A 26,650-nucleotide genomic window follows, 5' to 3' on the forward strand; every position below is an offset into this window, starting at 1 on the left:
CTCAGCAAGTGAGGGGGAAACGCGAGCTCACACCTCGAATGCTGAAAGTGTTTACACTCAGAGGGAGGCGAGCGGCTGGACCGACGCTCGACCGCTGGCCGCCACATCAATGGCTCCGGGTGAGACCAACCTGGATGGAGAGGTTCTCGAACGTGTTGATGGGAAACACCAGGCCGTAGATGACTTTGTCCGATTCGGGAGCGAACGTACCTGAGGAGGAGACGGACCGTCACGAGCAGAGCAAAAGAATAACTTCTTCTGAGGCTGCTTTCGTTTCTGTTGGTGCAAAAGCCAGGGTGCTCATTCGGCGAGGACCCAAAAAATATAAACTTTGTACAGGGTAGTCTGCATGTCTGTTAATGTTGTGGTGAGAACATCTCGCGGTGTCATTTTGCATGATTACTGACAATATAAGGTCTGTTAAGCAACTACGATTTGACGCTATGGTGAATGTCCTGTTTCCAGAACTAATTAGTATTTAGTTCGTGTCAGGTCGCCATGGCGACTGAGCTTGACAACATGAACCGTCTCGTTTCCATAACTACCTGGAGTAGAAGTTTGAAAAGACTGAAACTTGTGAACTAAAACACAAGATTATCACCAAGTTTTTGAAATATCCGCTCTATACTCTATGTGTGTGTTTTGCTCAATGCAAGAGGTGTTCTCTTTTTCCCCCCACTCCTCCCTCATACAACCAGGAACGGCTGCAGTTTCAGAAAAATATGTTGCCATAAATCTTCATCATATGGCGATACCCGCAAATGACTGGGTATTGTGTGCTTGTGGCTCATGTACCGTAATTCATCGGACTCCAGGAGTCTCGAACCCCGTTTAGTACAAGGTTAAGTTGTTGTGCGCCCTGGTGCAGTTTCACGCATTTATCACGTTATTCTAAGTTCTTGATACGTTAGCAAAGGAAAATAAACCAAAAAAGACTTATTTCTTACCAAACAATCGGTCCCAAATGATCAAAATCCCACCGTAGTTCTTATCGAGGCAGTACTCGTTTCTTCCTGTTGAGGTCAATTCACATGTTAACTGCACAGTTTATCTCATCAACGAACAATTGTGAATGAAAACTAAGTGCAGACATTCACCAACAAGGATTCAATCTCTAATGAGCGTTTGACTCACCGTGATGAACTCTGTGATGTTTCGGAGTGTTGAAGACCCACTCCAGAGGTCCCAGGTCTGAGACCATCTGAGGACATGTTGGAGGAAATCTTTTGTCAATAATCATAATCGATAAATATTAGTTATGTTATATGTAGACATGTCAGTTTCATTTGGCATGTGCAATACAAACATGCTTACAAACACCTGTTGGACATGGGAGCAGCGTACAGCTTTCAGTACAGTACTGGACCAGGGAAAGCGAATGAACTGGTATTAGCATCGAGCAATATGAGTGAGTTTGTGAAAACTTGCATGCACAAAGCTGAAGAAATCCTTCTGCTGATATGAGTCTGAAGACAAACACTGAGAAAATGTCACATCTTTCAGCTCAAAGTCAAACTTGCAAAGTTGATTCTTGCAGATTTTGATCCAAAATGGAAGCTATGGTTAGTTAAATTGGCATATCGTTTATTTACGGATTGTTATGGGTTTTACTTTGCTGGTCTGGCCAACTATGTGGCCTGTGACCCAGAATGAGTTTCACAACCCTGTACTGGAGTAAACAAGTTAACCAGCAGGTCATCAGGTCAGTTAGTCTTGTAATACTACATTGTGCCACAAGATGGTTCAGAGAGTCAACACTCCTGTCTTTCAAAGAGAGTAATAAAAGGGAGCTGCAGCGGATATGGACACAAAAAAAGTGATATGAGCTCTGAAACTTTTACATATAACTAACTTGAATGAAGAGTTGTTATTATTTTTAATTCGTCTGCTCTATTTTTTTTTTTTTGTATAAAGTTTTTTTAATTGTCTGCTCTTTTTTTAAATCAAATTGACTTGCTCTAATTAGCCTCAATGCCTCATGTTGGCCCTACCTAGCAAACAAAATTATTAAAAAGAAGCATAGAACTGTGGGTAGTTTAAAACTGTAGAATTGAAAATGAGAGAAGGTGCCAGAAGCATTATTGTTGATGATGACTACAACTACTAACACACACACCTCAACCCGGTTTGAGAGTCTGGTATTAACGGAAACAGAGCCGAGTGCTTTCTGGACATAAAGCAATCTTTTCTTTGTTTAAAGATAAGAAACAGATGCATCATTGGGCTGTAATACATTACAGGAGTCACACTGAGCATATTTCACAGGGTTTTCCCTTTTGCTCGCAGCTCAGATATTTTGATGGTTCACATTAATAAGACAAACCTCTCAATATGGAGGAAAGTAAAAAAAAAACACTTCTTAGTGATTCATTATTTCCATGTAATGGCTGCGTCTGGCAGCCGAGCGTGAGAGTTTCTATCGTGAATGAAAGGGGTCTCCACCACTTCACTCCACCTCTGAAGCTGCAGCGAAGGGCGAGCCAGTAAATTACATGACATCAAAAAAAAGAAAAGGAAAAAAAAAAAAAAAAGAGACCAGCCTATAAAGGAGGCATAAATTACATCCCCTCAGAAAATTCTGTGACTATTACGACTGTTTTCGCTAATAGTGCACTAAAAAAAAGAAAGAAAAAAAAAGGAAGGCGTTCCAAATCCATTCATTCCTTCTAACGATCGCCGGGATTGTAAAAGTGATACCAACAGTCACTTTAAAAAGGCAGACGCAATGGTCCTGCTTCTGTTTGGAATATTTTATAAAATCTCATTATTTTTTATTGAACGCAGGTTCTGCTGCAGTACAGACTTAACAGCCGGATTAGTATTGGCACTGGGAGACGGAGAACTTCACAGGGCTTTTTTCATTTTACCGCTAACAGCGACACCGAGTAAAACATGCATACTGAGCTGAAACCACACGAGAGCTGGTTGTATCGAGTCGAAATAATCATGCAACTTAAATATGTACATATAAATAAATCCAATGATAATCCAAACATGCACTGTGGTAATATTTGTCTAATGAAACTATGCGACTAACTCATGAATATCATGTCTTTCTCCTGATCCAGTCACTGAAGTTTCTCTTCGTTTCCATACGAGCTGTGGTGTTGTGGTTACATCTCTTGCAATCTGACTGTTACTTGGTTTATGCCTACCTTGTCACGTCAGTCATATTTTATCCTCGCGGTTTCTAAAATGGGGGGCCCCGCCCTGTAGGAGGGACTCCCGACCACTGCAGGGCGACAAACATGGTCTCTACAGTAACTCAGCCTGTTAAAGCTCACAATTTTATTTTTTTTTAATGTGAGACACGGCACACAATAGCTTCACAATGAGTTCCGTTTCATTTTGCAAGACGACTTGTTTTCAAAGTCTTTCAAAGTGTTTTTCTTTCAATTCAGAACAAATCTTGGAAAAAAAGTGAAATGATGCAGTGCAAAAGTTCCACTGTTTGACTTGTTTGATGTTACATTTTTAGTTGGGATCAAACGATGTCAAAAGACCTGCAGCAGAGTGCAAGTACGTCCAGTTCGGGAGCCCTGGAAGTGTTACTTCCACAAAGGAGTCCCAACCACCGTCTTATCCAATCCGTTTCTTTCCTGCACAGCGGACATGAAATCCTGTTGACGGAGGTCGACTCTCTGGCTTCATCCCAGTTGACCCCGCCCCACCATACCCGACGGGAAAACTTAAAAGCCCGAAAGAGCTCAACGAAGGACGCTTCGTTTTTGCGTTTCAAAAATGTTTCAATAATTCAATAATGTCAGTTTACGAGGAAAGAGAAGAAACACTGAAAGGGATGTAGTTAACATGAGAGACCACAGGTTGGGGCTGTTGGTCGTTTTTGTGAAGAAACCACACCTGGGGGCACTGGTATGGGCGGACAATGAAGTTGGAGGAAACTGTTGTTATTGTGCAGAAGAACCATTTCGTACAGCTGGAGTTGGACCGTTTCAAAAAGTTCCATCTCGAGAGTCGTTTGCACCACCGTCGTGTGAACATCCTCCCAGAACAGGGTGGCTCCTCTTCCCCTACCTGGAGAGGGAGTGTCGTCTTTTTTCCATGACATTCGTCTGTATTTCAATGCCCCACAATGACTTTTAGTTTGAGTCGGGCTCGTGGTTAATGTACCGTCACTCTGCTCATTCAGGTGTGTTCATTCTGCCTTTAATGTGCCTCTGTAGTTTCTCTCAACTTCATCGTCTCCACAGAGGTCTTGTCCAGTCACTTCCAATTCCTTTTCCTCGTTTTGTCGAGTCACATCCGTTTAGTTTCGCCTCTCTTCGATATCTGTCTGGTTTCAGTGTCTCATCTCCTTGTGCCTTTGCTAAAGGGACCAGTCACCTATTTACTGAACCAAACCCACATAACTCCAACAAACTGTCAAATCCAAAGTCCGTGCATGTTAGTCATTTGCAAATATGTCAGATCCTGGGCCGGAGGCTTGTCTGTTTAGATTCTGCACATTTTTCCTTCGCGTGTGTGCCGCATTTCTGCTGATTTCTTCTCACTTCCCCGCAAAGTCTGAAGGAGTGCTTATTATGACATCAACTTCCACATGGAAACAAAAAAATCTAAAAAAAAATTTCCCTTTACAACATCTTTTCCATACACACGAAACCACAGTAAATCACCAAAAATGCTGAAAACCCTGTAGTATTTATACCGATCACGGAAGGCCGCTGCAGGAATACAGAGATACACGGAAATAAAGAGAAAATGAAGATAGAAGGCATGGCTGAAGAGCCGTTGCTAGATAAGTTCAGTAGCTTCGCAAGCAAAAGCACAATCCTGTTGTCCTCCGTTGTTGTCTTGTTGGTTGGCAGGGTTACTGCAGGAAAGTTAAAAGGCTATGATGTCAGCATTTTTTGTTTTTTCATCCATTTGTGTGGATATCGTGACAATACTATGAAAAACTTGAGCAGATATACATGCGCTCCTCTGGGATGACAATTCCATTTTAGTTTGGGGCCACATAGTACAGTTTAATTTCATCTTGACATGGCTGAAAGGGTAAAATAGTACCATAATAACAGCATTTTATGATGGAAATGTGATGCTAATGTCTAGATTTTTGCATAACCAAATAATTTCAACCATAAATAACTACAATCTCGACATGAAGCCAATTCGAATGATACTTTCTGGGGCAATATACACTGAAATATTCCAAAAACTTCAGATATAACTTGCATCATGCTTGATTTTACAAACTCACCCAGACAGCATGGCTTTGAGGCGCATGCTTGTTTGCTAGCTTTCATGTGTCTTGTCCAGTGCTATTAAGAAAACTGTAAATAAATATATATATATATATATATACAAATATATATTTTTTCTTTTAAATGTTTACCATTTACTTGTTTGTTCGGCCGGTTTTGACCCACGGGCCTCATTTTACAACCCCGGCTCTAACCTTCCTGTAGGCATGAATGTGTGTGTGTGGTTTCTGATTCTGCCCTGTACTGGCCCAGACTCCCAAGTTGGTTAAAGTGGCTACAGAAGATTGATGATTGCATGCTTCAGTATTTACCTCGGTGTGGATCCAGAATTGGTAGAGGAGGTTTAACTGGATGTGAACGGCAAAGACGGATGGAGGTACAACCAGAGCCAAGGGGAGGTAAAAAACCTGGAAAAAAAAAAAAGACCAAAGTCAAGAGTCTAAAATAAAGCAAGAAGTAACATAAAACAAATTTTTAGGCCTCGATGACAGAAGCAGTTCTTGTTAGTGGGTTTGTTGACTTATCCTCTTGGATGAACTGCATCTTACCCATGAGGCAAACTGTTGGGTGGCGGACTGTCTGAGGGCGGTGGTGAGGTTGTAATACTCCGAACTGTGGTGAACCTGGTGAGAAGCCCAAAGGACAGCCACCTCTGAAGACACACACACACAAACACAGACAAAGCAGACTTAAATTGGCTTGAGGTTTCTTAACATCTTAATATCTGCTCAGGATTGTTAAGAAGCTAACGGCGGCTAACTCCTGCTACAAGCTGCATGCACAGGCCTTGAACCCCCACAACACTGCGACAAGTGATTTATCTCAACCAATCAATCCTGCTCCCTCCCAAGACGGGTAACTGGACACTTTCACCCCCAGAAGGAGCCAATTCAACCCGGCTCCCGGCCCGCCGTGATGAAAACCCGAGGCTTGACGCTAGCCGGTGGATTTCAGAGACTATGGAGGGTATTCGGCTGCAGCTGGTTAGCGTCCAGCCCGATGTCCCAGTGCTCCAGTTTACATTCCACTGCTGTGTTGTGATACTTGCTACATTAATATCTGTGTTACACTTCATTTTAACATCCAAAGGGAACATGCTTGTTAAGTTTCACTGGATTTCGAGGCTGTTTCCGGACCACCCCGTCTGGTCTGTGCTTTTTGGCACCTCCCGTCCACTTTGGCTTCTGCTGCCGTACAAGAGAGAACAGTAACCTTCAGATATTGCGCAACCACAAAGCCCTTATATACAGTAGACTATGTTTAGTAATGGACTCTATATAATAAGAAAAGCCAAAGTTATTAAATGAGGTTTTAGGTTTTTATGTGGCAGCGTTGATGTGTGTTGAGATCTGAGATTAGGGGATGATTGTCGAACAAGTTAACTTAAGTTCTTTATGATAATAATGGCGAGTGAATGTGTTTGGCTGGTTGAGATGTCAGTTATAATTACACAGGACACACAAAAGCAATAAAAACACAAATGTTTTAACTTTGTAATTGTTAAAAATATCTTTTGGTTTGGTTAGGTTACTGTAAGTTTATCTTGAAATGTCGAGTTTCTTTATTAAAAGCATCTATATATATAAAAACAGTTAAAGATAGCTGGCAGGCTCTGGCCACATGAGAGAAAACCTTTATATAGTCATACTGTTCGAGAAAGGAAGAATTGAAGTTAGTTTTACAAAAATAATTTCTTTCACGTCCTATGAATCATTCGCCATACTAAAGACAAGAAACAACCACATGGCCTATGACTCAATATAGACTGTACATCTACTGCATGAAAAATGTATAGACTCAATGGATAACAGCTGAATTTATTCTTTTATCCATGTATTTGGTCTCCACCATTGACTGAAAACCCAATATTAGTGCGTTTAGTGGAAAAAAACATATTGAATTAACAGTTGTGAAAAGTTTAATTACAATAAAGCTGCAGCAGGAAATACTAGGAAACAAGGCAGGGATACGAGACAATCGTAAATTTGGACCCGTTTCACAGTCTTTAAGGATTGTGTTGCTGAAATCAAATTCAAAATTAGCTCAAAAATGTTCCAAGAATTGTTGAAATGTCTCCAGCTCAACATCTGAAATGCTGGTTATTTTGTATTGGAGAACAATAACGGCGTCCCGACATTTTTAGCAATTTGTGTTTGTTGCTGGAGCCACATGATGTGTTACTTAACTAATTTTAGCATCTATGCTAGCTTTTTTCAAGCTAATATCTTTACTTTATCAATATCGGACATTGGTGACCTGCAGGTCACAATCTAATTGGTTGAATGATTTGTGATGAAAACCAGAGATAGAATTATTCATTTTCATTAAATTAGCTGCCAGGGAACTTGAATTGAGTCGAATTGATTTCAACATGTATTAATATCCAGTTTTGGTTTGTACTTTATTGCATTTAGACTTTGTTGTCAGAAGAGATTCAAGTTTTTTTTCCCAGAAGTTAACTTTCTAGTATGAAAGTGGGAATGATGTTGTTGGACATATCACTAAAAATAGCTGTGGGAACCTTCAATTTCCTTTATCGAAAAAAAAAATCAAAAAGCCACATCTCTGACTTATTTCACTCTCTCTCCGTTTAATAAACTTGAGAATGGCATCAGGGCGGGCAGTAGTAAAACTTGAAGGGGTCGAGGGTCTCCCGCACCTGAACAAACACGCGGCTGACAACTGAGCAGAAGAGCGCCACGATATGTCCGGGCCTATTACTAAAGGTAGAAATTCCTAAAGTGTTTGGGAAACCCCGAGTGAAAACTACTGCTCCGAGTAATACTCACACCTCGCTTATTTAACGGGGGTTATTGCAGGATTTCAGCAGGTGTGAGGGCATAAATGTCACTGGGAATGTTTTTGGAAGTGTCACGCACACGGTGTTAAATGGTATATTCTGGACGGAGTCAAAATAGAAGCAACAAGGGCTGGATTTTATTTCCAGCTTTATTATGCCTCTCAGCGCAGCCCACATGAGGAGGCGGACAAGGAAAGGGTGTGAGAGCGGAGGAAGCGAGGGGACAGACGGCACCTACAGCAGGCCAGAAGTGAAGTTACGAGGTTTCTTCCTGTCTGAACCGTAGGGCATTCAAAGATGGACTGTCCCGCTAAGAGACATATTGGGAGGATAATCCAGCCTTTGTTTAATTCCAGCAGCCTGAGGCGCTCGTTTCTTTTTTTTTTCCCCCCTTCTTTTCTTCATCTCGCTGGAGTCATGCTTGGCCGGGTCGTGGAGTAAGGCCGGCTAAGATTGATGCTTGTTGTCATTGATAGGAAGTTGGAACTGCTAGGCTTCACTGCAAGCCCATGTCCTCATCTCTGGACTCGGCGGGACACTGCATAGTTTGGCAGGGCCTATTCAGGAGGGAAGCCCCGTTAATGGTGAGAACCAATGCCACTGAGCCCACGTTCCCAGCAAGAGGCAGAGAAATGCTGAAGACGGCGCTTCCATCTGGCCTCCAGTGAGCCTTAACTCACCGTTCGCCGGGAATAAGAGGGACGGGTTCGCGCTAATCAGGTGACGGACTTTTATGACGTCTCACTGCACGCCAACAAGGGGCTTGTTTATGATTTGTCGTCGGGTCAATTCAGTCCAGGGCACCGAAAAACCGTGTTTAACCCTGGAGCTACATTAACTCACATGAGATATAGAACTGCACAAGGCCATGGCTCACCTGATAAGCATAGTTAATCTAGATTATAAAGCATAAAATCTGCGGAGATAACAGTTCTTGGTATTCTAAAAAAAAAGAACTTGAGCATCCGTCATGTTTTTCACTTAAGATTAATGGTGCGATCTTCCTCTGGTAAACAGGAGTTTAGTTAATCAGTAACAGCTCCAGTAAAGAAGCTTCCCTGGTCCCATGGATTATTAAAGATTTATTTCATGATGCCGATCAGTTACTAACTTATAGTAGTGGTAATACAGTAACGTAGAGTGACTCACTTCCACCTGCCAGTTGGAAATCGTAATGATTCACTGCAACTGTATATAGAAACACCGTGACATGTTTGGCTTCATAAAACAAAACTAAAAAGCATAGAAACAGTTGAGGATCATTGCTCCTCCATGCAGTGGCCAATCTGTCGGAGCCCGACTGTCCTGGATGCAAACCCACCAGGTAGAAGTGACTGAGGTCAGGAAGCTTAACGAAAGTCATGAAAGCAAAAACCCTCCCGTCAAACACCAGGGACGGAGACAGAGCTCGAGGGTTTTCAAAATGTTGCGTTTTCAGTGGCTACGAGCAGCGTTGCCGTCTAAAACTCATCTAAAGTTTTGCGTTTTCACTTGAAAACGTCGTGTAAATGGGGACTTGCTTTTGTTTGTACAGTATAATGACAATACAGCTACTAACACATAGATGCTGTTTGTTCAGGACAATATGAGTGCTGTAATTTTGATTACTATAATAATCCCTTAATGGGCAAGTAATCATCTTGATAATGTCTTCATTTCTTCACGTTTCTTCCAAACTAACCACAGTAAGATGAAAAAAAGAATTTGCTGAATACATGATAGAATAGTTAATGCTGTACATTAAGTTAGATTATTATGAATTTGGGTTTTGCGTATGTATGAAACAATGAAAAATTCTGCAATAAATGTCTCATAGTCAGACTTTTCTTGTCCCCTCTTGCATTAACTGAAGGATTTCTTAGTCAGTTTGAAATAGGTTTAAAAAAAATCCCAGATGGATTTTCACACAGCAGCTGCTTCACATGGCTTATCGACAGTATAGTATTTCCAGATTTCTTGACTTTTTTTTTTTTTTTTTTACATTTTTAATGAATATAGTGCATGGAAATGTGATTCATTGCAGCTCAGTCTTTTGAAATATGTATAGTTCTAATACATTTGCAATATATTGTGCAGCCTTTAAGCAACCTTATTGAGAAGACTTTGTAAAAGCATGCACGCTGCAGGCCACAGTCATTTGCTAACGTTAAGAAACACTGAGGCAGTTGGAATATCAGACTGCACGTCATTTCCTAAACTATTCGGTGCACAAAACGTCAACATTTTCATGACGGCTTGCACTTTTTCCCACTACAACCGAGAAGATATATTGGACTTTCCGTTTTTTAACAGATTATTATGCTATCATTATACTGGTCCGGCCCATTTGAGATCAAATTGGGCCGTACGTGACCACCAGTCTCTGTATTTGGTGAGGAACAACAGATGACGCCTTGCAGCCGCATGATGTAATACTTCACTTTATCTGAATTGGTAAGTCACACATAATCCACGGCAATAAAGTCATAATCACTCGCACGGCCTGAGCGAGCTGGACTTTGACTTTAGCTCGTTTACGTCCACATGCGCCTTTGTCCGGATCAGCGGTTACGTCACCGGAGTCACACGGACGTATGCGGTCAGCGTCGGCGAGTGCCAGCCTCTACCTTAATGCTTCTGGAAATAGAAAGTATGACTGAACCAAAGAAAACAATCAGATCCAAACTGACACTTTTCAACCACTCAGACCGTATAAAACACTTTTACAGTTGCATCAATCAGCTGCCCGAGTCGTCACCCTCCTGGCACCCTGCATGGGGGTGGCAGGGTGGGGGGGGTGGGGGGGTGCTCTGAGTGGTGGGTCGCCCTGTCAATCACAGCGGTAATGAGCTGTGAACAGCCCTCCAGTGTTTGGATCGGAGGGTTCTTGGATGGGGTGCCAACCCAAACAGCCCGCGCGGAGCTCAGCGGGACGGTGGGCCAACTCCCCACCGGCGCTGCCATACTTCATGCTGTCCACACGGCTCAGTCACACACACTCCAAAACTAAACACACTAAAGCTGGTCAGGCCCACTTGCGGCTCACACAAACGGCGAGAAAACTGTGTATAGGAACCGACATGTGACGTAAAACCACTTTCTGGGGGGATGTTTTTCAACGTATTTTTCTTCCATCTTTGGATAAACTACATTCATTTTAGTTCTGATCGTTCAATATATTGGATCTTTTTATTGTGAATTAAAAAACACCTTATTCAGGGAGGCTATTCATTGCAGTGATTCAAGTTACTTGACTGGATCAAACACATCAGTGCGTTTTCCTCATGATGAGATTGTACTCATTTTCTGCAGTAATTGTTTGGTTTAGCATAAAAATAGACCTTTTTTTTAATAACGTATACTCTGCGTCACAACAAAGAGAAACTTCAAAATCTAAATGTAAAGGCTATCATGCCACTATTTTCGCGGTGCGGCCCACTCGAGATGTATTTGGGCTGTTTGTGGCTCCTAAATTAAAATGGGTTTGACACCTCAGTCCTAGAGACTCACACCACCATGTTGTGAATACTATTTCTTCTAAAGAAGTTCCCTCGAGGGTCATCTCACTTCTAGTTCATTTACAAATTGCACCCTGATTGGAGTGCAAATAGATTCTAATATACTGTAAATCATAATAGATTTAGTATTTGCGCTTTAAAACGGCGACAAGATGGAAAACCTTCAATTTAACTTTTAAATAAATTAAGTCAAACATGACACTTTCCACATAGTCTTTTTTAGGTATTAATAGTTTGCCGTGTGTTCATTTTCATTGTGGAGAATGCCACTGTGTAAAACAGTGCAGCATTGAAACGTTGCTCAGTATAGGACAACTTAAACCCACCCACGTGTAAGCATATTTTATTTTTTCTAAAACAGAGCCGTATTTGCCAAATTTTTATTACAAAGCAGTAAAAATGCATATATAAAATAAAAACCCATAAAAAGCGGATGAAATATTTCTATTTGTTTCCTTTATTAGGCCTGTTATTTTCAGACTTTTATATTGTTCCTCAACAAAACTAAATACAATAAATCATTTGTGATAGTTACTTTGAAACTCGTGCTTTGGAGAATATGGGACTAAACGCGATAAAAACTATTCAACATTCAAAGACGTCCGCTTACTTCAGTACGACTTGACGGGGAAAGGACTTGCGTGTAGCTCAACAACACTAAGCAGATCTGACATGTTTCTACTCTGTAATATCTCATTTTTTCCTACTCAACCTCATTATGTGTATTTTTCAATAAGAGAAATTATGTTTCCAGATCAATGTGACATGATGCTTGTGTAATAATGAATAAGAAACTTTACAATACTGCAAATATCTCCCTTTGAACGTCATTATTAATTTAATGAATATGTAGTACAACACTGTTCTATATCTTTCACAGAACTTATCATTGAAGATGGTTCGCTGATTTATGTCATTTCAAAATATTTGTCATCGGATCGGGACGGGTACAATGCAGCAGTTTTCCATGACATTGATTTCTATATCGTAACCAAATGGAATCCATCCAGACAAACAAAAAGTTTCATCGAAACAATCTCTGAAACTCTATTATTTTATGTATGGAGGAACCTGCACTTAATCCTGGCATTCATTTTTAAAAACAAAATAAATGACAATATGTGTAATATTTCTAAGAAAGAGCATTTCAACCCCCCCCCCACACACACACACACACACAAAAGTACTCTCCAGGTACTACAATTTCCTGACAAAGTCCAAAAACATGTGTTTAAGGTTTGTTTGTGATTCTAAAGGTTTAAGAAAAAAGAAGAAAAAAAAGGGAGGCTGTGGGAGGAATTTTCTCCCAAAACCTCTTAAAATCCACTTTCCTGTCCACATCTGATCCCGACCGCCACTGGGAGTTTGGCCTCGGTTCCATCTGCAGCCCGACTCACCTCCTCCATCAACACAGCTGACAGCGGGAAGTCTGTTTGTGCCTGGAGCAGAGCGCACGAGGGCAGCAGACAGCCGGACTGCAGCCTCCGCCCCTCTCAGCCATCACAACACACTCTTTTCTACACACACACACACACACACACACACACAAAGGCCCCATGCATATGAGTTCTGTAGTGTCCAGGTTCACTGGGACCAGATCCTCCCGCTCTCTCTCCCTCTTTCAACACACAAGCGGCAGAGACGGCGAATGCGAGCACAGAGACCTATAGATCACTGTTGATATTATCTTAACCTCCCATGAGGCCTTTCACTTGCTCTCTGCTATGCTGCCGTGTGCGAAGACCCCCACATCCTGGCCAGACCAGACCCGGAGAACCGGCGAGACTACTAAAGGGGGGGGGGGGATCTTTTGTCGGCTCTGCAACCTGCGCCGGGCCAGGAACTCGCCGTCAGAGCGAAGATTTATGGAGACCCGGCCACCCGGGGGCATCTGAAAACCCCCGCCCTGCCCCTCTTGCCAGGAGGAGCTCCTCTTTAAACAATAACATCCACATGGCCGGCGCGTCCCCGGGGGACGGAGGACAGCGGTGGAGTGCTGAGCACATCTGTTTGTCTCCGCATGTGCTGCTGTGTGCAGGGAGGAGCGTGGACGGACACACCAGCACATTTCAGACCGAGGATGTAGCGAGGTGCCAGCCAAGCAGAAATGTTTTCACAAAAAGGAAAAAAGAAGGGGGGAGCGGAGGGTCCCTCAACATGTTGAATACATAAACCAACAGCAGCCGAGGCTCTGCAGTTACCCAAGTGGTGGAGGACATTGCTAAACTCCTGGCACAGTTTGCATCGTTGCTCCTGAATAGGGAACATTGATCATGATGAAATACTCTCATACAAATATGCTAAAAAAAAACACAATGAAAAATGCCTTTTATCTCTGTATTAGTAGAAAACGTGTCCATCAGGATCAGATCCACCTCCTGCTGAGAGTTCAGGTTGGTCCACCTTGAAGTTCTTGCAGGTGGTATACACTTTTAAAAAGTTAGTTGGAGGTTCTCTGGTAGTACCACTTACTTCACTTGTTTTTTTGCTTCCCTCACCAGATGTTTCACCGCTGGTTGCTGAACCGCAGTTATCAGTTTTTTCCGGCTCAATAAAGATAAAAGATAAACATAAAGCTGTAGACAGTGCTTGGTCATATTGAACAATAATTTGATAAGAGACATGATTTTGGACCGTGGAAGGAGACCGAAGTACCTGAAAAAAATTATTTAAAATGCACGCAGCAGAAATATTCTTGTAAGAAGAACCAACTAATGATTAAAACTCAAAAACCATGTTCACAGTTTCCACCTTGTCTTTGTTTTAGCCAATACGAGGAACAAACAACAAATCACCATGTCCTGACAGCTTTCTGTCAAAACCAGATTTTTACTTCTGCCTCAGTTTGAGCTACAGCAGATCGAACCACCATGATTCTTTCACTGCTGCTTCTCATTCCTTGGATGGAAAGAGAGGAGCCGCCAACAAAACCTGCAGCTTCGGAGATGCTTTCACCCAGCCTTACAACCTCTCACATCCTTTGCACATTGTTCCGCTTCTACTTTGAGGATACACTTTTCTCGTGCTTCCTCATAAATCCCACAAACACACTTGAGAGACCCGACTAACCTGTGCAACTTCAATAACTTTTGTCAAGCCTTTGATTTGTTGGGCTTCTCTCCGTTAAAAGCACCTAAAAAATTACAGTTGTATGTGGTGCTATACGAATAAAGTTACCATCTCAGCCACGTCCCGTCTGTTCTGGTCACCCCCAAGGATCTGTCCTCGGTCCCACCCTCTTCATCATCCATCTCCTTTCCTTTCAAAAGTACATATACACCGCTTCATTGCTATGCAGATGACACTCGGCTCTACCTGTCCACCCTCTGGCTTGCATGACGACGACGGCGTCCAGAGTCTTCCTCCGTTCGGCCCCGGACCTCTGGAACTCAAACGTTCGATCGCTGGACTTCCTTTAAACAAGCACATTTGTGCTAATTGCTGCTGCGAACGCCTGAATGTTGAGGCAGACATGTCCGGCTTTTTAAACGGTGAAAGGGGCCGTGAGGTCAAAGCTCACGTCTTCGCGTCGACAGAAAATACTCCACTTTGAAGGGGTAATGATACCAATTTACCCGACCTTTAAGTGATGCTCCCATGTTTCGGAGCTATAAGTGAAACACTGAGCAGGAGCAGTTCGTGCGGTGAGACAACCCCAGTGTAACTCCATTACCTCACATATAATCAGAGTACAGACAGCTGACTAGTTGATTAATAGCTTGCGTCTGGCTGCCATGCCTGGATATAGACGCCGCCCGAGTGCTGAGCTGCTATTAGTGGCCCCTGCGATGTGAGGTTAGAATAAACAGAATCAACAGGCCTGTCAACAACATGGCCGCATTCGAACCGAGCCGGCCTCCTGCTCACCCGGAGCCATCTGCTTTCAGTCCGGATCAGAATAGAAGAGTTTTGGACGGACACAGTTGAGAAGGAGCAGCACAGCAAAGGAATTTTTCAAAGGAATGCGGAGTAGGATAAAATTTGTTATATATTCTCGTCAGTGCTGCGTGGCGTCGCGGTTGGAGCGAAAAAAATAAAACCCGGTGAGTATCTTGTTGAACATCTTACTCTGCGGAGTTTGCATGTTTTCCCGAAGCGTGCATGGCTTTTGTCGTTTCTTGGCGCCTCCGGTTTCTTTGCACGGGCGACTTTGGTAACTCTTGGGGCCCATTTCAACGTTTACAAATTGAAATGCAAACGATTTGTTGCAGTTTGGGCCCGTTTATGTGATATTGCTGACGAGAGTCACTGAAAACGGCTCCCAAGGTGAAAGACGCTCCAACTCAGTCTCCGTGCAAATGGGGGGTGAAATGAAACTTTTTGAAAATTGAAAGATCGGTCAACATGTAAACGGCGGAGATGCTGCTACTGTGCACTACAGTCATAGTAAATAGTTGTTCTGTGCATGTGCGAGAACGTTTTCCTCCAGAGTGTCATGACTCTTAGTCTACATCCTCCTGGGCCTTGGTCGTTTTACAGTTGACGATCACCCGTAATAACAATCTAACTTCGTCGCCTGTCCATACGAATGCCCATGTACTCGCTATTGTTGATGTTTATTAAATACTGTGTGTGTAATTTCATTACAAAAATGACCACAACACCCACTACTGACTGGTTTACTGTGAAACTAAAGCGTTTTCACCCAAAATCCTGTCGTGTAACTGGAAAAGAGAGAGTACGTACGTGCATATGACCTGTTGCCCTGAATTAAATACAGCAGATGATGGATGGCTGGATTCTTGTCAGTCTTCGGGTTATTGAACCAACATGTTTATAGACAGAGGGATGTGTTGGCTGGTAATACATAAACCAGTGGTTAAATCTCCAGCGAGGCTCATATCATTTAACAAGGAAGAGGAGTTCATCTTTCTGGAAATCTGTCAACGGCTGAGATCATACGCCACTGCTCGTTTAAAAGTCAAAGCTTAACCATGACAAGTCAAGTACGAAATACTTATACCATAGGAGTGGCACTCACTCAAGCTGCAGCACGGATTCTGTGGTGCAGCATTGATGGGTTCAAGCGAATATTGATATCACAAGCAAAGGTCGTTCAGGCATTTTAAATTCGGGATCGGCCTCAACTTCAACCACAACTGCTGTTTGCCTGAGCAGAGACCGGCCGAGTGCCAAACGGGAGGCCATAAGTACCGTTTAGTCACAGGCATGTAGTAATACTGAATGGAGAATCCACAGTCTGGTCCAAGCCTAAATTTAAAGGGGGAAAAAAGTGTGGGGGTTTGGGGGGGGTTCAGTTTCCTTCCAATCGGTTGCTATCGACAAGATCAGACAGTCTGGCAGGAGCTGAGCCGAGCGGTCCCGTCCCCTCGGTGAAGATGGCACCGGGACAGACGACTGCCTTCTTTAAAGTACTTTTCCACTTAATTATCTTGGAGCTTGTCCTTTCAAGTGGAAGCCATGCCATGGAAACTATGACAATGGTAATGAGACTGGTCAAGCCCAACGCGATCCTTTACCCCGAGTCTCCTCCGGGATCTTACTTCTCAGTGGTGAACGTCACTCACTTGTTATGCAATGTTAAGGCCTATGGCTCTTCTTATAATAATATTGCAGACGTCTGCTTGTTTTGAAGCACAAGAGTGTAACGCCGTCACCACGAAACGAGTGGAACTAAACACAGCTTGGCGAAGCGCCGTTGCACGACAGTTTGACGACCGTCGGGCTGCAGAAAAACACGAGTCGCATCCTACATTTGCTGCATTCCTCAGTGCTTCTTTATACGCGTCCCTCACGTCGGGATGTTTGGGTCGGTCCGTCCTCTGAAAGGAGCCCGAGGGCAGAGGCTGGTTGACCAAAGATGACCTCGGCCGACCAGCGTGAGGAGCGAGGACCGTGCCGGGCCCCGTCCTGCGGTCGGGGACGGCCACTTCCCTCTGGTAACAAGAGGAAAAGCTTATATATCCCGAGCGAGCGCTGCGGCCGCTCAGACGACTATCTGCGACCCCACAATGTTCCATAATAACAGCCCCGGCAGACTGGAGGGAGAGGAAATTAAAGTAAGTGGAAACTTTTTTTTTTTTTTGGTGGGAGGGGGGGGTGAAGAGGTAAAAATGATTCTACAGTTCAAAAATAAAATAATTCCGACCGAATAAACCGAGCACACGCTGGAGGAAGCATTTCTGCCCCGAGTCCACAGACAGTGACAAGGGACAGACGTAGAATTAGAGCCTTTCTCCATTTGTTAAGGTTTTATTGACTGTGAAGGAGCCAATTCTGCCAATAAGTCACACACACACGTGCACCATTGACCGCTGAATCATTAATGCCAGTTGCTTGAATGAGTTTCCAGGTCTGCAGTCTGAAGCTCTGTGGACATAATTGTCAGACTCGGTAAACAGATCCGACTCAGACGGCTGCCAAGGAAACATGGAGAGTTGTTTTTTTTTTCTCCCCTCCAGCTGAGGTTTCGGTTTGGTTTTATTCTATCGTAAAACAACCTAAAGGCATGAAGACAAATAAACAAACAAACCTCACCTGAGAGCAGTCTGACAAGAAAGATGGCAAGTTTACCGTCAAGTAATTTTACTCAATTACTTCCCACAGTCTTATAATTGATACTTAGAACACAAGTAGCATGATTTACTCAGCTCCACTGCTTTCTGATCAACAAATTTCCTGCCATGTTACATTTACTAAACGATTGATTACCAAACGTCATTTGAATGTTGACAGTAAATCAGACTAAAAAAACATAAAAGTATAAGTCTTTTAAAATCAAAGTAGAATGGAGCCGTCACCTCTCAACACACTGAGATCGAAACGGACACCGTTTATATTCGCACATTTAATTTAGTTTTTTTTCATTAAGAAAACTGTATAATCTATAAGCAATAAATCACTTCCATTGTTGGGTGCAACTAAACATTTTTAGTACAAGAAAGAATGTCTACAATGTGTATATTTGTAAATTATAAAGTTCTGAGTTTCAGTAAAATTGAAATTAAACCATCCACTCCCTACTTTTATTTCTTGTTTTTTTACAAACCACAACTAGCCACTGATAAAATAGATATTAAAACTCGATCAAATTCCACTACATCCGATTCAGTTCATTGCAGATTGTACATTAATGCAAGATATACATTTTTTTCATATTATTAAAATGACTTAATCTTGAAGCTGTTGTTGAATGCTGCTGTTTTGTGTGAACTCTCAAGAATAACCTTAACTCAAATATCACTGCTGTGTTTGTTAATACTGTTGATGTTACTGTTGATATTGTCATTATGGCTGTTGTTACTGCCATTGTTTGTTTTTATTTATTTTGTTTATTTTTCAGGGACCATGTCCAAAAAAATTCATCTTAAAGAAAAGATGCTTCGTACCAAGGTTTTATCCCGAGCCAGTTTCCATTCATGAATGTGAATAAGAAAATACAATGAATAAGAAAAAAAGCCAATAAAGCAGGGTTTAGTCTCCCAACAGGAACAGAGACGTTTTTTCAGTAAACACAAACACCCAATAGTGTATACATCAAGTTGAAGAGGAAAGAATCAACCATGTAAACAGCAGTAATCTGACTTCTTAGGTCTGAATCGGCTCTGATTCATTTGCCATTAGTCTAAAAAAACCTAACTGCAATTCAATAAAATTGTATTTTGTACGGCACCAAGTCATAGCATCAGTCATTTAAGGCCACTTCACACCTTAGAGAGAGAAAAAAAAGAAAAAGAAAGAAATCCCACAATTCAATGACTCCCACATGAGCAACCGAAGGAATGAAGAACAAGAAGAAACCTCCTACATATCTGACTGAGGAGAACAACTGATTATCCATTTCGAATCATTTAGTTGCTTCATAAAATAACGTGGAAAATCAGGTCAACTGACTTCTCCTCCTGACCGACCTCTTGACTGTTCTCTGTCCGACACAATCCGTCTATTCTTCCCTCCCGTTTCACGCAGAATGTCACAAATGACGTTTAACGAAAGCAGCAAATCACCCTCTAAAATCTATTTACAAAGGCAACAGACTCCTCGGCTGAGAAATACATCGATACTGCCGTGGAATTTTTGTGAAATGATCATCTGTAGAGTCACACGAGTCCCATTTATTAGAGTCCATCAACTCCACAAGTCCTTTAATAAAACTTAATGGTTAAAAAAAGTTTACAATTTAATTTCTTCCAAACACAATAAAAATACACACTGACTGGTCTGCAAAAAATCTCTGCACCTCTGTGTCCTTGCCCTACATGATTAGTTTCTCAACCCACAAAGCGCCTCGCCAACAGAAACATAGTTTAAAAAAGAAAATAATTTGCATACATCAAGTTTTTTTTCTCCCTATTCCAAGTTAATTTACATAAATATTCTATGAGATGAATTCTCAGAGTACACTTACAAGGAGAGTCCAACTATTCCACATGAGCAAGCAGAACACATTCAGATGTTTTTGCCGTTTTCTGCATTTCCGGTTGACTTTAGAGGTTAAGAAGAGGGAAAAAGACAGAAACATGCAGGTGACTGACACTGTCTTTTGCAAACAGAATTTGTGAAGGCGATTCCAAGAGATTCTGCAGTGGGGAGGCAAGTTAAATATAGTGGACTCGTCTTGAACCCTTTTCAATTGAGTCTCTGCAAATCAAAAAGTGCCAGACATAAGAAATGAGCCCTGGACATGCCAGATGCGGGGTTGAGGGTCTGGAAATTGAAATTTCATCAGGCGAATGTTGGGCGAGTGTCGTGTGACATGCGTCCAATTTCCGATCCACATTTCTCCAGGAGTTCGTGGTCATATAAGGGTTTTGTGTCATATTTATTCACATTTAAGTCCCTAAACCATCAGGAGTCGGCGCAGCCCCGTGATCTCGGACCTTTAGCGTCCTCACTCTTTCAGCTTACGCCTGACATACTTGACAGCGAGCAAATAAAACTACAAACGGCACTCCTGAAAGTGGAAAACTATCATGCGAGTGGTGCAACAATTCAATGTATTGAAAAGAGCTACCAGTAGAAGCATAATGATGCCCTCTGTCAGACACGTGGTAAAAATACCACCAAGCGTGATTTGAATGCAGCCTAAAAACGTGCATTGAACACAGCAAAGCCGAGGGAAGCTCTGATATGACACCGGTGTCGGGTCCGATACTGCACAGAGAGGGTACTATGCGACGTCGTGCGACGACGTCTGTGATTTGGGTTCTTTAATATGAATGAAAATAACAAATGTAAAGCAGACTGTAACATATGTTGTACGTATCTGAATCTCAAGAAGAGGAGAAAGATGGTTCGTACAACACAGGGAGTTCACTCGTTAGTTTGCCTGTTCAGTGGATCTCGGAGGACTTTACTCTGAGCTGTGCTTCACGCTAAAGACTTACACACCGTGTGTAGATAGACGCCATGCATCGCTGTATACAGACTGCAGACTGTAAGGTTGTTGCAGTGCAGGTAGCGTCGACTCAAAGGTTGTGCAGAGGCGGTTCGCAGTAACGCATAGACTTTGCCTATCGTACGCATATGGAGTATCAATTAGACCTCATGGCTTTTAATAAGTACTTGTATCGGTACTCCCTATTGGCTCGGAGCTAAACGTTGGTACTTTGTCCTGTTCGTTCAATAAAGTGGTATTGGTGCACCTCCAGTAAAGACCACCCAAATCCAGAGAAACCCTTTTTTCTCTGTCAGCAGCAAACTCATTTCTTATGAGTAACGTGTTACAAAAAAATGTTTTCGATTCAACAGAAAGGTCCAACATACACACCCGGACACCGTCGTGGCAGTCATGAGGCTGAACCCGCCGCCCGCCACCATGGTGAAACGGTAAAAACATCCTTTGCGCGGGCCTTAAAGGCACTAAACGTTGTCGGTGGATGAAAAGCATGTTTGGCGAGCCGAGCCGCGGTGGACGGCCTGGAAAACGCGGCTTCTGTCGAGCTCGCTCCTAACATCAACACACTTTCATCCAGAACCATGTGGACTGGACGGCGGGCGGCTTGATGTGCCACTGACACAAATAAACACGAGTGCAGGCCACAAGTAAATACCTCTCTTCCGGTGAGGTGAGTGGCAGCTCACCATCTGGCACGTGCATCACTGAGCACATGGAAAGAGTGGGCTTTCTTGTTTTTCTTTTATAGTGATGCTGCAGGACGTCGCTGCTTCAGAGGCTGGACTATATACGGCGAGTTGCTGTGACAGCGTCGGGTTAAGACCACAGCTCTCTGGAGGCCAAGGCCTCTCACATCTGCACAGCTCCGAAGCAGCTGGATGTAACTCACAAATAATTGCTTCCTCTACAAGGTCCAGGAAAGCATGATGTGTGTGTGTGTGTGTGTGTGTGTGTGTACACTATCTTCACGGCTCCTCCCTGCAGGGACGGCGACTAAATCAACATTTTGCAGCCATTCATCAACAGACACCTTTTGTAGTCTTTGTTAGCACAATCTGATGGCAACATGAAAGACGAGGGGAGTTAAACCGACGCTGGCATGCGCTGGATTTTTATTGGCGTATTAATCTAACATCCAGGAGAGAACACTGGAAACGCTTTGAAGTCAGATTTAACCATATTTTGGAGGCAAGTATATCAATGGGAAGGAGTTCCTTACCCCAGACTGATTCAGAAAAATATGACAGTGAAATGCCGGTGAATAAATAAAGCCTGTCAAGTGCAGGCGGAAGCAGGTGCCTGCACAGGTCTGCTCTCGGTTCTATGAAGACATGTGCGAATGTCATTTTGATAAGCAGAGCAGAGAAAAATAAGGAATCGGAGAGATTTCTTTTATTGTAACATAGCTATTCAAATCACTGAATTTGGGAAGCATCAGTATAAAGAACAAATACACGTATGAGTGCTAACATTTAGCTTCCTGAGATAGCGAGTTCTTATATTAACACTACAAATAAACGGCATTACACTTTATTTCTAAATGTTTTCTTTTTAGCTTTCAAATTTCACTAGTTCACACTTAAAGCGTCTCTGCACTGCCCTATGCATACTGTGGCCTCATCGTTATCAGCATCAGCGACATCGTTCTAACTCTGCTGGTCCAAATGTCTCTGGTGTTTGTACAAACCATCTTTCACCTCCTCTTGATGTTTTAGCAGAACCTAATTTACAGTCTGCGTTACATTTGTCATTCTTTGATATTGAAGGATCTCCAAACAGTGGCGGGCGTGGCGTTACATATTAGCCAGCTTGTGTCGGGGATATTTTACAAGTACTCCGTGTAGTGTCGGATCAGATACCCGATACTGGTATCGCTGCATCCCGAAACTGAAGAAATGAAAAAAAATAAACTGCTTCTTCGAGTTCTCATAGAAAGTAATAAAATATACTCATATATACAAAAAAATCTATTTACACTTTTGTGTCTCAGCTGTAAAAGAATCATCTGATATTTTTCTGCACATTTTTGTATTAACGCTTTTAAGTTTCAGCTTTTAATCATGCAAAGCCAATGTAGTTGTTGCCTTGTGTAAGAAATATGTTAAATAAATGGAGTTGCCTTGCTTATTTACTGTTCTTTATTTCCATGGAGGCCAGAACAAATACTGTGGACGCCCCTGTACGACCCGTTTCCTTGCAGGATCGTCACAGTGAAGCCAAACACGGAGGTTTCTCACCCCAGGTAGGAACAACCAAATCCACAGAGCGCATGTGTGCTGGGCTCAGGGGAAAGGTTTCTTGGAGGCACGCCACTCAACACGCAACCGTGACTGTCCAACGCCTGACTAACCCGAGACAAATCCAGTCTCAACATGTACAGTGTTCTGAGATCACACTGTGAAAGTCGCCCTCACAAAAAGATTGTATTTTCATCGCTCTCACAATTGGGACAATGTGAGCAAACACCCGAGTCATGATGAGCATGAATTTCATTAACAGGCATTAAATGGTGCAGATTCACCAACATCCACTCTGCCAAAAGAAGCTTTCCATTGATTCACCACTGGGATTATGTGATCACTATGATATATGTGAAACGAGCTTTCTGTTTACTCCGCTATACAAGGAAGCAAATGTATTAGTATTACACATGCATTTAAAAACTTTTTTTTTTTTTATCTTAAAGAAGCTTTTCTAGTTTACCATGATTTAATAATGTAGAATACCAGCTTGTGTGTTAAGTGCCTTTCACAGTTGTAAGGAACACATTGCTTTGATTTATTTATAGATTTGAAGGCATCATTCGGACACAGACGTCCCAAGCAGCTTCAGTGTTTCCTGACTGTACCGTGAGAGGCGCGGTGAACACAGTAGTAGCCCAGATCCACCCCGAGGAAGGTGAACCAGAAGGTCCAGGCAGAGTCCCAGGGCAGCTCCAGCAGGTGGAAGCGATCCCACACGTACATGTAGGCCGTCAGCTCGCAGCCTCGCATCAGCAGCCTGGAGGACCAGCCAATGCATCACAAATCAGAGATTTCTGAGTTTAACCATTTGACTGGAGGATTGTGGGGGGAAAAAATGTGCAACAACATCATGCATTCAACTTTAATTTTCAATATCTGGCAGTTCTGTAAAATCCTTGAAGATGTTGAGACCATGTTCCGAGTCTTCTCTGTGATTTGACCATGATACTTAGAAGGTCCTGAGTTAGGGTTCTATACATATAGTTATGAATATCTAACCCGTGAATCAACAAAACACTACAAGATATTTGTTGAAATTTTACTGAAAACTTGGGACACTCACATCGGGAGTCTGGAGATCATCCCGGCAGAAATGGAGGCGATCCCATCGCTGACGGTGATCACTGACCCCCCCGTCCTCAGCAGCCCCACCAGCAGCTCCAGCAGTATCAGCCCCACAAAGTAAGGGAAAGCCTACACACACACACACACACACACACACACACACACAGCATGACTCAGCACTTTTTTCCCAAAACTGTACAAACAAGACGGATTCAAGTCCACTGTTGCTTTTAGCAGCGGCACGGAGCACGAGTGTTTGTTTTGGCAGATGAGCTGAAGGCTCGCAGGGCTTTCATGTCTTGTGATTCGTGGCGTTTCTTTCAGTGTCTGACGCCACAATGATTTGGCAAGATAGACTACGCAAACATTTCAGCAGCGCTTGGAAGCGGAAATGATCACGGCGGACAATAAATCGACTAAACAAACACACAAACAGCATGTTTACATTTGAGTAATATCCCGTGGGAGGCTTGAGAAGCTCAACAGAAATGGATGAAATCCATATATTTAAACGTAATAGCTTGTTTGCATTAATTAACCAGGTACGCTCTTGTCAACAATAATATGGAGATAGCATGTAAACAAGCCAGTTTACTAAAAAAGGTTGTCAAAAACACAACTGGCGACCCTTTTCAGTACATTTCATGTTTTACATCTGAGACTTGAGCTTTTATACCACAAAATATGATGCTTTCGAAATTCCTCAACTGTTCTTAAAATGAAATTTCACCATCGACATGCTGGCAGGGCAGCCAGTTAATGACAGGCCGAGTTCATGGACAGGATATGAATTCAAGGAGACATAAAAAAAAAAGAAGTCAATGTTAACCTTAAAGTTATACTGGAAGTTGATTCCATCAAACACACAGTTTGTATGACGGAGATATTATCTGTTAACACATTCATATCATAGATTGTATGGAAGATTGATGTTGGCATAAAGAAGTATAACATGACCCAGGAATTTCATCTGTACTGGGCCAGAGCAGTATAATAGTGCCACAAATACATTTAAATTTAAACATGAAAGTCTTTCTTTGTATTGCCACAGAGTATACGTGACGAAAATGTTGATATTTTCACAAAAACAAAACATGTTGGCAACAACAAACATCTTTGAAAACGATGCAGTTTTCATATTGGGCCACTAGTTGGCAGTGTAGATTTATATTTGTAATGAAAACACACCCGTGTGCAGAAAACAACAGGCTATAAAAACATTGACAACGGCGAGTACAAGGACGTTCGTATGGACAGATGTCCAAGTTGGATTGCGATCACCTGTATGTACTGTACTACTAAACTCAGTCTTTTGTTATGTTCATGCTCGTTATTAAAGTATTTTTACTGCAGTATTTATCCTTACTGCATGCTTGTCTGAGCTTGTGTGCAAATCTTGAGCATGAAATAGAATAAAGAAAGTGAACTGAACTGGGGGGAAAAAAAAAAAAGTCAAAAGTTGCCAAAAATGAATGACTCGTCGTAACGACTCCTGACAAAACAAATGGTGAGCAATAACTGAGGAGTCAGTGACGGGCCTTTATTTCTAACAGTTCTGGAAACATGTAATAACCTCTTAATGGGTCTGTCAAACATGGAACAAATTAGTGAGGGACGGGGTTAGCAAGCAGGTCACCACTGCAGCTTCGGCGGCGTGTCGGCCCCCGCCGGGTAGCTCCAGTGTGTGTGTGTGTGTGTGTGTGTGTGAGTGTCATGGCTGTGAGAAGAGCGAGGAATGAAGGGCGTGACGAGACCGCGGAGGAGCGCACATCTGCAGGTGGGGAGGGAGGAAGTGTGTGTGTATATTCATGAGTGGATGGAAGTGAGAGTGAGTGTGTGCACGCATGTGTGCATATCCCCATGTGGATGATTCCACTTTAACGTGCAGGTGTGTGTGTGTGTGTGTGTGTGTGTGTGTGTGTGTGTGTGTGTGTGTGTGTGAGAGAGAGAGAGAGGGCCACCAGGGACCTGCGATCACACGCAACACTCCAACATCTGGCAGCGGACTGCAGAGCTGCAGCTAACAAATGGGCTCTCAGCGCAGGCAGACCTCCTCCGAACCCGCTGGGAGAGAGATTATCATTCTGGACTCCAGCCTGAAGCCTTCCCTCCACCTTTTTTTTTTTTTTTTTCCACCCCTCTCCTGTCTCGCAGATAGTTTTACCTCTGCAGCCCCGACTTCTTGACAGCCCGGGATAAAATCGTTCAGCAGGGCATGCTGGTTCTCCTGCTGCGCACAAGCAGAAAAAGCTGGACTTTGTTATTCTTTTTCTTTTTGAACGCACGCATTTCTTGGCCTTTTTCAAATTCGAACCGAATATGTCTTCTTCTTTTTTTTCCCCTGACAAGTCTTTCCCTTTATTCCGTCCATCTTATCCATCCATCTCCACTTGATCTGGCGTGACGTCGCGGGGGCTTTGGAGGCGGTCCCAGCTGACTGCGGTCCATCATAAGACAATCACACA

The 26,650-nt window shown here is 42.8% G+C and overlaps 1 protein-coding gene across 1 annotated transcript in view; it reads right to left on the minus strand.

Moving 5' to 3' along the window:
• Positions 1-26,650, minus strand: part of agmo (alkylglycerol monooxygenase) — a gene marked incomplete at its 5' end in the record, with an annotated part of 58,072 nt that overhangs the window by 27,339 nt on the left and 4,083 nt on the right. The window contains 7 exons of the mRNA XM_080501004.1: positions 131-210; positions 948-1,013; positions 1,135-1,201; positions 5,534-5,629; positions 5,771-5,874; positions 23,726-23,877; positions 24,184-24,314. Of these exons, the coding sequence (XP_080357130.1) occupies positions 131-210; positions 948-1,013; positions 1,135-1,201; positions 5,534-5,629; positions 5,771-5,874; positions 23,726-23,877; positions 24,184-24,314 (696 nt within the window). The remainder of the gene's footprint in view (positions 1-130; positions 211-947; positions 1,014-1,134; positions 1,202-5,533; positions 5,630-5,770; positions 5,875-23,725; positions 23,878-24,183; positions 24,315-26,650) is intronic.

Source organism: Blennius ocellaris (assembly GCF_963422515.1).
Source record: "Blennius ocellaris genome assembly, chromosome: 8".
Taxonomy (NCBI): Eukaryota; Metazoa; Chordata; class Actinopteri; order Blenniiformes; family Blenniidae; genus Blennius; species Blennius ocellaris.